This window comes from Sus scrofa, chromosome 3, assembly GCF_000003025.6.
Source record: "Sus scrofa isolate TJ Tabasco breed Duroc chromosome 3, Sscrofa11.1, whole genome shotgun sequence".
Taxonomy (NCBI): Eukaryota; Metazoa; Chordata; class Mammalia; order Artiodactyla; family Suidae; genus Sus; species Sus scrofa.
In genome coordinates, this window is record NC_010445.4 from 85916488 (window position 1) to 85928638 (window position 12151).

At 34.9% G+C, this 12151-nt stretch overlaps 1 protein-coding gene across 7 annotated transcripts in view; it reads left to right on the forward strand.

Moving 5' to 3' along the window:
• The window catches only part of CCDC88A (coiled-coil domain containing 88A), a 160120-nt gene that overhangs the window by 105445 nt on the left and 42524 nt on the right, over nt 1-12151 (forward strand). For 3 of the 7 annotated variants that reach the window (XR_002342712.1, XR_002342713.1, XM_021087519.1), the window contains exons 23-29: nt 1027-1172; nt 5163-5255; nt 5376-5590; nt 8826-8909; nt 9910-10113; nt 10717-10788; nt 12037-12117. Coding sequence is in view for 4 of the 7 variants with exons in the window: in XM_021087519.1 (XP_020943178.1) it covers nt 1027-1172; nt 5163-5255; nt 5376-5590; nt 8826-8909; nt 9910-10113; nt 10717-10788; nt 12037-12117 (895 nt within the window). In the remaining 3 variants the exon portion in view is untranslated. The remainder of the gene's footprint in view (nt 1-1026; nt 1173-5162; nt 5256-5375; nt 5591-8825; nt 8910-9909; nt 10114-10716; nt 10789-12036; nt 12118-12151) is intronic. The other 4 variants (XR_002342714.1, XM_021087522.1, XM_021087520.1 and 1 more) reach the window with 3 other exon arrangements.

Consider the following 12151-nt stretch of genomic DNA (forward strand, 5'->3'; position numbering starts at 1 on the left):
TAGCTCCAGACCTGCTGAATTTGAATGTTAGAACCCAGAAATTGACATTTTAAAAATATATTCTACAAGTGATGCTAAATTTTGAGAATCATTATCTTGGGCTTTCTGACTTCCCCTGGACCCTCTCACCTAACTAAGGCATATTTCTAATTTCTGCTGACTACAGAGAAAAAAATAGCTCAGTCATACTGGTAGCCCGACTACCAGTAATAATCAGTAGTAATACCACCCATAGACCTGACTCCCTTGGATCAAGCCATAAAAATTATACATAGACTTTTATGATTCCTTGAAAATCGTGGTTGGAGAGAGATCCTGTTGTAGCACAGTGGAAACGAATCCAACTAGTATGCTTGAGGATGCAGGTTTGAACCCTGACCTTGCTCAGTGGGTCGGTGATCCACTGTTGCTGTGAGCTATGGTGTAGGCCAGCAGATTTAGGTCCAATTTGATCTCTAGCTTGGGAACTTTCATATGCCATAGTTGCGGCCTTAAAAAAAAAGCAGAAAAATAAAGTAGTGGTTCGAGGAAGAATGAGGTGTATTAAGTACCTACTGTGTGCCATTGGCAAGACACCCAGGTATTTTACATGTATTTTTAATCCTTTCATTACTCTTGGGAGGGGTGGGAGTTGTTACTCTCAATTTATAGGTGAGATCCTTGAGGCTCAGAGAAATACTAACTTGTTCAGCATTGTATAGCTACTTAAACAGAAGACCAGATATGTGAATCTAGCTTTGTAATCTAAGTCAAAAGTTGTAAAGAAAGCAGTGTTTTTGAAACCAGATAATTTATAAACCCAGTGTTTGTGAACATAAAGAAAATATATGTGTCCATCATGTAACCTAGTACTTTAGCTGTCATTATTACTAAAATAATCATTCAAGTTCTAATCAAAATACGCCACCTGATTGTTCAAATAGCAGATTTATGTCTTTGTGAAGTACTTTATATTTTTCAGATGTTTTGATTTATGTTAAATATAAATGTTGACATTTTAAAAAGTAAACATTTGTGTTTAAACAGTTACTAAGCCAACTTAAAGGAAATTTAGAAGAAGAAAATCGACATCTACTAGATCAAATTCAGACATTAATGCTACAGAACAGAACACTATTGGAGCAGAATATGGAAAGCAAGGATCTCTTTCATGTTGAACAAAGACAGTACATGTAGGTACCAAATAATTTTTCACTCTGAAATATTACTCATGATTTTATCATCATCTTAGCTGGTGGCAGAGAAAATGTAATGCTAATTTTTCTTGATTTTCAACATTATTACTCCAATGTACACTTTTTGAATGCTTATGTTCTGGGCACTATGCTAATAACCAGAAATACTAACATGAGAACACGAGACTTGCTCTTAATGAACTATTAATATAAAGCAAGAAATAAAAATAATTGCTATTATGAGGGTATTATAGGAAGCTATATAAACCTAGCAAATAAAGGGCAAGAGGTATCTTAGTCTGTGAGAGAAGGTAGACTTTCTAAAGATGGTCACTTGAGCTGAGACTTAAGTTCAGTAGGAGTTTACCAGGCATATCAGCCAAGAGAGCAGCAAGCACAAAAACTTGGTATATGATAAAGTGCTTTGTGATAATAGCATAGAATCTAAAAATTAATTGTTCTTGCTAATGCAAAAATGAATAAGGAGGAGTAGCAGAGAAATGACTATAATACTCAGGAGCCACTTTACAAAGGTTTTTCTTTTCTGTATGAAGAACTTGCTGAAAAACTTGGTGCAGAGTAGTAATGTAATCAGATTTGTGTTTTTCATTTGTTTGAATAACTAATGACATAAGAGTGTAGATCAGAAGTTCTGAGAATAGAGACAAGGAATAAATTCTAAGAAGGCTCTTGCAGGAGGTCCCTCTGTGGTGCAGTGGGATTGGCAGGCATCTCTGGAGTACTGAGGCACGGGTTCCATCTCTGGCTCAGCCCAGTGGGTTAAGGATCCACTGTTGCCGAGGGTCACAGCTGAGGCTTGGATCTGATCCCTGGCCCAGGAACTTCCTTCTGCTGCTGGGAGGCCAAAAAAAGGAAGAACAAACAAACAAAAAAAACACGTTGCAATAATCTAGTGAAAAATAGCAGTGGTAGTTGAGATCAAATACAAGAGAGCTGTGAGAGATAATATTGACAGGGCTGAATTATTGATGCATTTTAGCTCCGTTGAGAGTGGAGGAATCTGGTAAAGTCAGAGATTTTGGCCTGGGCGACTCAGTGGGTAGTCTTTGTAGTACACCATGATTTACCTTTACTAAATGCTTCTCTTCTCCTTGTTCCCTATATGAGAAGCACCATAGTATAATAGAAATAGCACAGATATTGCAATCAGACAGCTCCTAATTTAAATCCCAATTCTTCCAGTCACTAGTTATATAACTATAGATGAGTTACTTCATTTCTTTGATGAAACATATACTTCAAGGATTACCTAAGGAGTAAATGAAATATAACTTTCAGATTTGATGTATAGCCCAGGGCATATATGAAACCAGGATACATCATACATTTTTTGAAGCATCAATTTTATTATAAAGTTGGGAGTAGGGAGCATTATTTTTATATTAATACACAGGAATATCAAAGAGCAAAAGGTAGAGTTTGCATGAACATTTAGGCAAATGTTAAGACTTCAAAGAAATTTCACATTTGTGGCTGGTCTGTTTGTATCTTTAGTCCTTTCAGTGGCACGTATGCCTTTACTCTCTGCTGTAAGAGGTATTTCAGCTTAAGAAGCAGTAGCATAGGAGTCCTCCTCGTGGCTCAGTGGTTAACGAGCCCAAGTAGGATCCATGACGATGCGGGTTTGATCCCCGGCCTTGCTCAGTGGATTAAGGATCCAGCATTGCCGTGAGCCGTGATGTAGGTCGAAAACACTGCTCGGACCCTGCAATGCTGCGGCTGTGGTGTAGGCCGGCAGCTTGTAGCTCCATTTCGACCCCTAGCCTGGGAACCTCCATATGCCTGGAGTGCGGCCCTAAAAAGCAAAAAAGCAGCAGTAGTATATGTAAAGCTCTTAGCTTTTCAATTTCCTGTCCCTTAAGCAGAGTCATTATCCTACACTTTACCTTATTCTGACCCTTGGTGAATAATCCATTTCCAAACTTTCAGTGATTGTATCTATACCATTGCTGTATAAATATTAGTATCTATTCTGACTTTTTATTACTTTTTTATTTTATTATTTATTTATTTATTGTCTTTCTGCCATTTCTTGGGCTGCTCCTGCGGCATATGGAGGATCCCAGGCTAAGTGTCTAATTGGAGGCGTAGCCAGCGGCCTACGCCAGAGCCACAGCAACACTGGATCCGAGCCGCGTCTGCAACCTACACCACAGCTTACGGCAACGCCGGATCGTTAACCCACTGAGCAAGGGCAGGGACTGAACCCGCAACCTCATGGTTCCTAGTTGGATTCGTTAACCACTGCGCCACGATGGGAACTCCATATTCTGACTTTTTAAATTTAAATTCTTACATATTACATAGCTGAATGCACCTGTCACATGGTCCTAGCAGGAATGACAGTGAATAGGTAGTACTGAGAATTTGGAGGTTCCTATGGTATTTCAGCAGGTAAAAGAAGAAAAGAACTGGGAGATATAGGCCATGTGCTATTTGAGCTGTGGCATAACCCATGACAGCATCTGTTTACAAAGCATCTTCTTCCACAGAAACTCACATCATTTTCTTCTATTTCATACTACCCTAATTCTTCCCTTTCACCCAATAGACTACCCCATTAGCATCCTGAATGCTTTCTTTACCTCCATCCTTTCTGATGTATCCTATTCCATCATTGAGTTAAGTATTTAAAGCATAGATTTTATAATGTCAGTTTTTAGTGAAACTTTCAATACTTCTGATTTTCTTTGAGCAATATCTAAACCTGAAACTCCCTCATACTCCTTCCTCTCAGGTAAACTATTTAATTTAGCATTCTTATTTTTTATTTCAGTCTATCTTAATATGGCATTTTTCTTCATGAGGCTTTCTTTGGTCATCCAAGATAGGAATATTTTCCCTTTTATGAGTTCCTGTGGTACTTCCACAATATCATTTATTTGGGCATTCCTACAACCTTGCATCATAATAGTCACTTGTATATGTCTTCTCTCTCCTACTGTATTGTAAGTAGAGCCGAGCTACTTATTATTCATCTTCACATCTTCCTCATTGTAAATGATCAGTAAATGTTTGTATAATAAATAGTATTCTTTAGCATTTTTTTAGAGAGGTCATTTTACTTTGATCAGTGATCTTTGATGTTTCGCTGTGTAATATGTACTGTGAAGAACTTAAAAATGAAACTAGGATGTGATGAAGATAGTGTATGCATGCATTGCTGGAGGCAGGAAATAATTCTCTATAAGTAAATTAAGCCTAAATAATTTTCCATAAAGGAAAAAAATCTACATGAAGATGTGGTTGCAAGATTGTTTACTGTGTATATAATTATAAGCATACTATTTATTTTAATTTTTTGCCTATATGTATTGTAATGAATCACTTTTCATTCCAAAAATGACTTGAGGAGTTCCCGTCATGGTGCAGCAGAAACGAATCCGACTAGGAACCATGAGGTTGTGGGTTCAATCCCTGGCCTCACTCAGAGGGTTAAGGATACAGTGGTGCTGTGTAGGTCGCAGATGCGGCTCAGATCTGGTGTTGCTGTGGCTGTGGTGTAGGCCAGCGGCTTCAGCTGATTGAACCCCTAGCCTGGGAACTTCCAGATGCCGTGGGTGCAGGCCTAAAAAGACAAAAAACAAACAAACAAAAACCAAAAAAACAAAAATGATATGAGATACTAAAGGTCCAAGAATAGGGGAATGGTCAATGTTGATATATTGTTTTAATAGCTATAAAAAGATGTCAAGAAATTTTCTCCTATCATGGTGAGATTGTAACATGCAAAATTTTCTTGAAACAAATAAATCCTATGGAAGGATAAGTTGTAAATTTTAAAAAAAAGGAGAAACTTGCAAAAATTTCATTGTTACTACCTATTAAACTCTTAATTGTCAACTGTGGTGTCTGTGTTTCTTTGTATTTCGGGGAGAAATTAGATCATAGTCCCCCACATAATTTAATCATTCATAACTGCACAAAATATGATGCATGTATTAAATATAATTTTTATTTTTACAGTGATAAGTTAAATGAATTAAGACGACAAAAGGAGAAATTAGAAGAGAAAATTATGGATCAATACAAATTTTATGACCCATCTCCTCCGAGAAGGTACTGTTAACCAAATTTTTTTCATTTTCATTTTGAAAAGAGAAAGAAAAACTTCTGATTTTGAAAAAGACTTATATGGTGCATTTTAGACTGATAAGAATTTTTTCATTATTTTATTAGGAGAGGCAACTGGATCACTCTAAAAATGAGAAAATTGATAAAGTCTAAGAAAGACGTTAATCGAGAACGTCAGAAATCACTGACATTAACACCAACCCGCTCAGACTCCAGTGAAGGATTTCTTCAACTCCCCCATCAAGACAGTCAAGATAGTTCTTCAGTAGGTTCAAATTCTTTAGAAGATGGCCAAACTTTGGGGACCAAGAAAAGCAGCAGTGAGTGCTTAAACTCTTTACATATTTGTGATCTCTAGTATTGTTTTAGAATTATTTGTAAATATTTCTTTCAAATAACTTCGACAGTCCTTTGGGTAACAGTCTGATGAATGCATTTCTTTTCAATTCTGTATGTTTTAAAAGTCATTGCATACTGCAGTATTGCATAACGACACGATTTTCTCTATTATGTGGAGAAATTCCATGCTCAGAGGTACATACCATCGTCTGGCCAGGGAGTTGATATAGAAAGAACAGTGAAATGAGAGCCAGAATACCTCTGCCACTTGCTAGTTCTGTTAACATGGGCAAGCCTTTTGCCTTAGCATCATACATTACAGGGTAATTATGGGGAGCAATTGAGAACTATTTATGAGGGGTCATTTTTATAATTATTTATACCTAAATAGAATAATAAGGCTTTTTCTAATGAGGTTTTACTCATACTTGAATGTCAAATTGGAGCAAAGTTACATTGTGAGGAAGCAAAGAAAAATAGGAACGAATTTGAAGAGAATGTTATTCAATGATTTAGAAATATTTGAAGGTTATAAAAGGTATTGAGGGGTTGCTTGGTAAAGGCTGGATTAAAATAGATACGGAGATAGAAATTTGTGTATTGTGATTTATGTTTTTTAATTACAAATGTATAAGTATCACATTTTAACATGTACTATACAATTCATAATCTTTTGATTTCATTGCTGGTGTGCTTAGCTAAACAGCAAGAGCAAAGTGAAAGCCTGAAGAAGTGTATTTTAAGAGAAAGAAAAGAGTCTAGTGGGGAGACCCTTTGAAGATATCTAAGAAGTTGACTAATAATAATGTTCTTTTGAAATATGTAAACAGGATATTTTGAATCCACTCACACTATCTCCAGAGTCACCATATAAACACTATATATATATGTATCTTTTTTTTTCCCACTACTATTCTTTTAAAGTACATAGGGAAAAATAACTACTACTTCCCCCAGGGATAGACTCTCCATGTGGGCAGCTCTCAAAACACTTTCAAAAAACTATATAGACATTGTTTTGCCCTCAGGTGAGTTATCTCTGGAAAGACAGTATTTTATAGTATAGGAGATTAGGCATTCATTATAGGCTGTATTTCAGAATGCAGCAACAGCATGCTAAAAACTGGAATCCAAAAGTAAGCAAGAAAAAACATCATGCTCATACATGAGTACATATCCATGCATATATACATCCAAGTGTGTTTGCGTGTGTATTAGTCTCAAGAAAGTGGTTTAATTCCATATATCCACCTAATAATAATTATGTCGGCCATATCTACATTAAACTTCTTGTAGAGCAATCATCAAGTATTCCTTAAGAAGTTGCCAGATGATTCAATTTTTGTCTGCTACCTTTAGATATATAATATCTGACATCTTATTTAATGAGAAATGTTAATGGGTATACTTAATTTTTTAATTAAAGGAAAGTATTTCAATTTACTATGAGAACATACACAAGGCACAACAGCCTTTTTTGAGGTCATTTTGTTTTAAATATAAATCTGTCATTCCTTCATACTTTCTGCTGAAACATCCAGAGTAAGAATCAGAAGGAAGTGATATTCTCCTTTCTAGCAGTTGTTCATTTTTAGAATTTTAAAAATAAATGCAAAATCCAACAATTCTCATGTTCCCTTAATTTTAATATGTTTGGGAAGAGAACGTTGTATATCTATAAGCTAATTGCCATAAGGATTACATTCCACCACTGGCAAAAAAGTTTTAATTCTTTTATCCTGTTCATTTTGGAAGAATGTGTGTCTGTCAGTAAAGCAGTCTGTGGAAAAGAGTTGAAAACAGAAAAATTATCTAAAGCAAAATGTGCATGCTGCAACCACTCAGCTTTGTTTTAGCTAAGTGTCCATTTTTACATTGCTTTCAGTTCATTTCTTTTTAATCATTGAAAACAGCTGTGTTTACCAAGCTAGAAAAAGAAAAGCTTAAATGAATCATGACTATTCTTAATATCAGTCAAATAAATAAGTTAAAAGGCTGTACATCCATTGCATTCTCCTTAATGAATGATACTTGTCAGTTTGTCAAAGAGCTTTTTATTATTTACAAATGACAGCAAACCCTGAGAAAAAGCATATTGGCTGTGTCCAATATGCTTTTAAGTCTTGGTGCAAGTTTTTCTCTAGCTCCTAAATTGCAGTTCCAAAAAGGTGTAACAGTTTTTTGTATTAAAATCTTATTAAAATGTAGCTTAAGAATGTTAGTGACTTCAGTGAACATTTTAATTTTTATTAATAACTCCTACAAAGTTATAATCCTAATTTTCACTTTATATAGTTTTCCTGCATAGTATATTGCCTTTGATTTTTTAAAATAAACAGATCCCCAAAGCCCTTCAAAATATCTAAAAATGTTATAAATACGTATTTCTCTGTTGTTTTTGCTTGCTTTAGGCTACCTCTTTATCTTTTAGGCTTATTGAAGCTTATTACTACTATCAAAATACTCTTTTTTCTGTTTCTCCCTGCAAACATTTTGCAAAATGAAATTAGTTTAATTGCTCATGTCATTTTTTTGAAAGACTTCTCTCAAAAGAATAATAAAGTGGTGCTGCTAAATGATGCAGTAGAATTCAGTTTAAACAAAGAATTAACTGCCTATTTTCTTTATTAAGGTTTAAGAAAATAATGAAAGTTTTTAATGAAAAATTTTTTTAAGTTTCTTTTGATTGTTTTAAACATTCCCTGGACATCTTAGTTTTTGTGGAGGTATTTTAGTGAAATACTTTCACAGGATGTACATTTTCTAAATTATTTTTTTCTAAAATAAAACCTTGTAACTTAAAAAGTTAGAAAAAATAGAGGATTAAAAAGTCTTCTACATTTTTAACATGCATACTGTGTAGCCCACCAACTTAATAGTAAAGGTTCATCTTTACAAATTAATTAGGAAAATTGTTTTTTCAGTAAGTAATTCTAATCAGTTTCTATAATTGTAGGGCTTTATGCAAGCTTTCAAAGTATATGTTCCTCATCATTGTCTTCACTGCCTTTCCAAGTATTTTAAATTATCAAAGTACATATTTCATATTTCATTATCACTCAGCAGCATGAGAATAATAGCTTTAGTATAGCTTACATAGCTGAAACTCAGACATTCATTTCTGTCCTTAATTTCAACATTTAACTCCCATCTGTTCTTCTCCCTTTTTTCTTTCATTTTTCTGTTTCTGTTTTTCCTCATGCTCTGACATTAAAGTGGTTGCACTGAAAAGACTGCCCTTTTTGAGGAACAGACCGAAGGATAAAGACAAAATGAAGGCCTGCTACCGTCGTTCCATGTGTAAGACTTTATGACAGTTCAGCTTCTTTCAAATGACTACACTGGCTTCCATTACTAATTTTTCACTAACCATTCTCTGGACTGTGCCAATTTTCTTACTTTGCAAAGTGCAGTCTTCCTCTAATAGAAGGAGCTGGAAGAATATTTTTTTTCAAAACTGGCACTGAATTTGCATTATATGTATGTTCACTTATACATATACATGCATATGTTTATTCATATGTATAATATACTTGTAAATTTCTAGTGCTTTCTAAAAGTTGGCAGAAAAAAAAACCTTTAATTTTATATGCCATAGAGATTTTTTTCCCAAAGAAATTTACTTAAAGAAAATATAACAAAACCTTTAGCATTAGGAATTTATTTCCTTAATGAACTAGGATTAAATAAATAAATAAATAAAATGGCCTGTAACCCTTGAAAATGTTTGTCATTCTTTATATAATATAATAATACTCTAGTTTCTCTTTTTTTTTAAGTGGAATGGGTAATTATAATCACATTAAATGTCTGTTACTTTGGATATCCTCTCTTTCAGGTTTTTATTGAATGGTATACTTAATTGATTCATAAAATGAATAATTTCTTCAGTAACCTGCTCTGACCAAGGACTCTTTATCATTTTCAGTAGTGCTGTAAAGAACTGCTCTCCATCTTACCTTTATTCATTCCATTTTTGTCACCACAAAACCACATTATGAAGGCTTCAAATTATATTGCACATCACTGCTCAAAAGCATGGCAGTTGTACAGAGTAAAATTCCTTTCCCTATTTTTAAAGGGGGTGGAGGGAGGTAAAAATATTTGCTGAAGTTGATCAGCCTTTGGCCTACTCATTTCATTCAGCTGAATGCATGTCATAATTCAAATGACCTTTGTTAGTTTTTCATGTTCACTTGCATTAATCCATAGAAAATAATCAAATCATTTATAATATAAAATAGAAATAAGAGCAGATACATTAACCATGCTGATTCATTTGCTTTCATTTGCATCCCAGCCATGAATGACCTGGTGCAGTCCATGGTCCTAGCAGGAGGACAGTGGACAGGTAGTACTGAGAATTTGGAGGTTCCTGATGATATTTCAACGGGTAAAAGGAGAAAAGAATTGGGAGCTATGGCCTTCTCTACTACAGCCATCAACTTTTCAGCTGTCAACTCTTCTACAGGCTTCAGATCCAAGCAGTTGGTTAATAATAAAGGTATAGGCCGTCTGCTATTTGCACTGTGCTGTAACTGTTGGCAACAGGAAATTTAATTTGACTTTCATATGTACACTTTTTTAACAGCAGCAACCTGAAAAAATTATCGAAACAATCTAGGTTTGAGCTAAGGGAATTTTCAAATCATTTCAAAAATTTAAACATCATACAAATAATTAAAAAAAAAATCTTTCCTAGGCCTTTCATAAGAAACAGCTAATGAACCAACAAGAAATGGAAAAGCAAATCAAGTAAAAATGAGAAAAGGAGAGAGTGATAGCTTTGAAAAAAAAACACAAAAAACCTAAAAACATTATGACATCAGAGAGGACCACATAGAACAATCCAGGCTCTTGCTTTGCTTTGCAGGGTCACAGAGAGATTGTTTCAGTGCTTCTGGTGTTATCCCTAAACAAATCAACTCTCACATCAGAGCTCTTCTTTTTCTTACTCCTAGTTCCAGTTTCTGGTTTAGGCTATGAAATATGTTAAATCAAGATATATATTATATGTGAATGAAAAAGAATTTCCATATTCTGCATAGATAAAATATTATAGTTTTTGTTAAAAATATTTTTATATCCATTTTGCTATTTTATGTAGATACTACATCCTTTGAAGACGTAAGTCCACAAGGTATTAGTGATGATTCTAGTACGGGATCAAGAGTTCATGGTAAGATATGAATTTTATTTAGAGAGTACATTTTACATACAGAATGAGAATTCTAAGACTCTTGCATTGACCTGGTGAATGTGGCATTGCCAACAAGCATGTTTTCTCTAACCTGCATCTCATAGCTACCTCTGCCATTTCTTTAAACCTAATACTCTCTTTTGCTTTTTTCAAGGTTATTGCTTCATCTAAAATAGTCTCTGTTTTAGTCAAGGTCATTTATAAAGTATACCTGCACAATGCTTAAAGGTAATTTTGTTGCCATTTTGGCATAATGTTAAAGTTACAAGAGAGGAGCTCTCGTCATAGCTCAGTGGTTAACAAATCCAACTAGGAACCATGAGGTTGCAGGTTTGATCCCTGGCCTCGCTCAGTGGGTTAAGGATCCGGCGTTGCTGTGAGCTGTAGTGTAGGTTTCAGAGGCTGCTTGGATCCCACGTTGCTATGGTTGTGGCATAGGCTGGCGGCTATAGCTCCCGTTAGGCCCCTAGCCTGGGAACCTCCATATGCCGAGGGAGCAGCCCTAGAAAAGGCAAAAAGACAAAAAAATTAAAAAAAATAAAGTTACAAGAGATGCTTCTTACCATTGGTTCAAAAAATACTTCCTTTGGTAAAGGATAAACTGAAGAAACCACATTTCCTGCATTGTTGAGCATTTCAGATTTTTTAGTTTCTATCTGGAAAATCATATCTCATCAAACTAAATTATTTACAAAAAATGGATAACATGTTAAAGGAATTACGTATATAAGCAGGACTTTAAGAAGTAGAATAGGGCCGTGTTAACTGTGCAGTTGTTTCCCTTATACAGATAGCAATACAGGACATTAATTTTGCAGATGCTCATATTCCTCCTATTCGTGGCATCTCTGTAATGTGCAGGGTTCCTTGTCTGATCTGTTGTAAGTGACCTAATCACTAGCCTTTTTTTTTTTTTTTTTGGCATGTCATTTCGCTCAACTAACATAGTCCTGATATCCATCTAGAAATCCATTTCCATATCTAGTTATGCACTTTATCTTCCTTTCTTTGAATCTCAACTATTGTCTCAGAAGTATCCTTTTCTCAAAGGTTTAAACTATCTGGAAATGCCTTTTCCCTCTTAACTCTAAGATCCCACTCTGTGTGGGCATGCTCAGCCTGTGAAAGTGTGCATGATTGCTTCCTCAAAGCATTCTGTGATCAGAATGTAAAGTTCACGGTCTTCAGCTGTAAGTTTTGTCACTGTCTCCTGATTTTTTCATTTAGCTTCGAGACCAGCCAGCCTTGATAGTGGCAGAACATCCACTAGCAATAGCAATAATAATGCTTCACTCCATGAAGTCAAAGGTATGCTGTAGGTAAATTTAATATGCTCCATCCA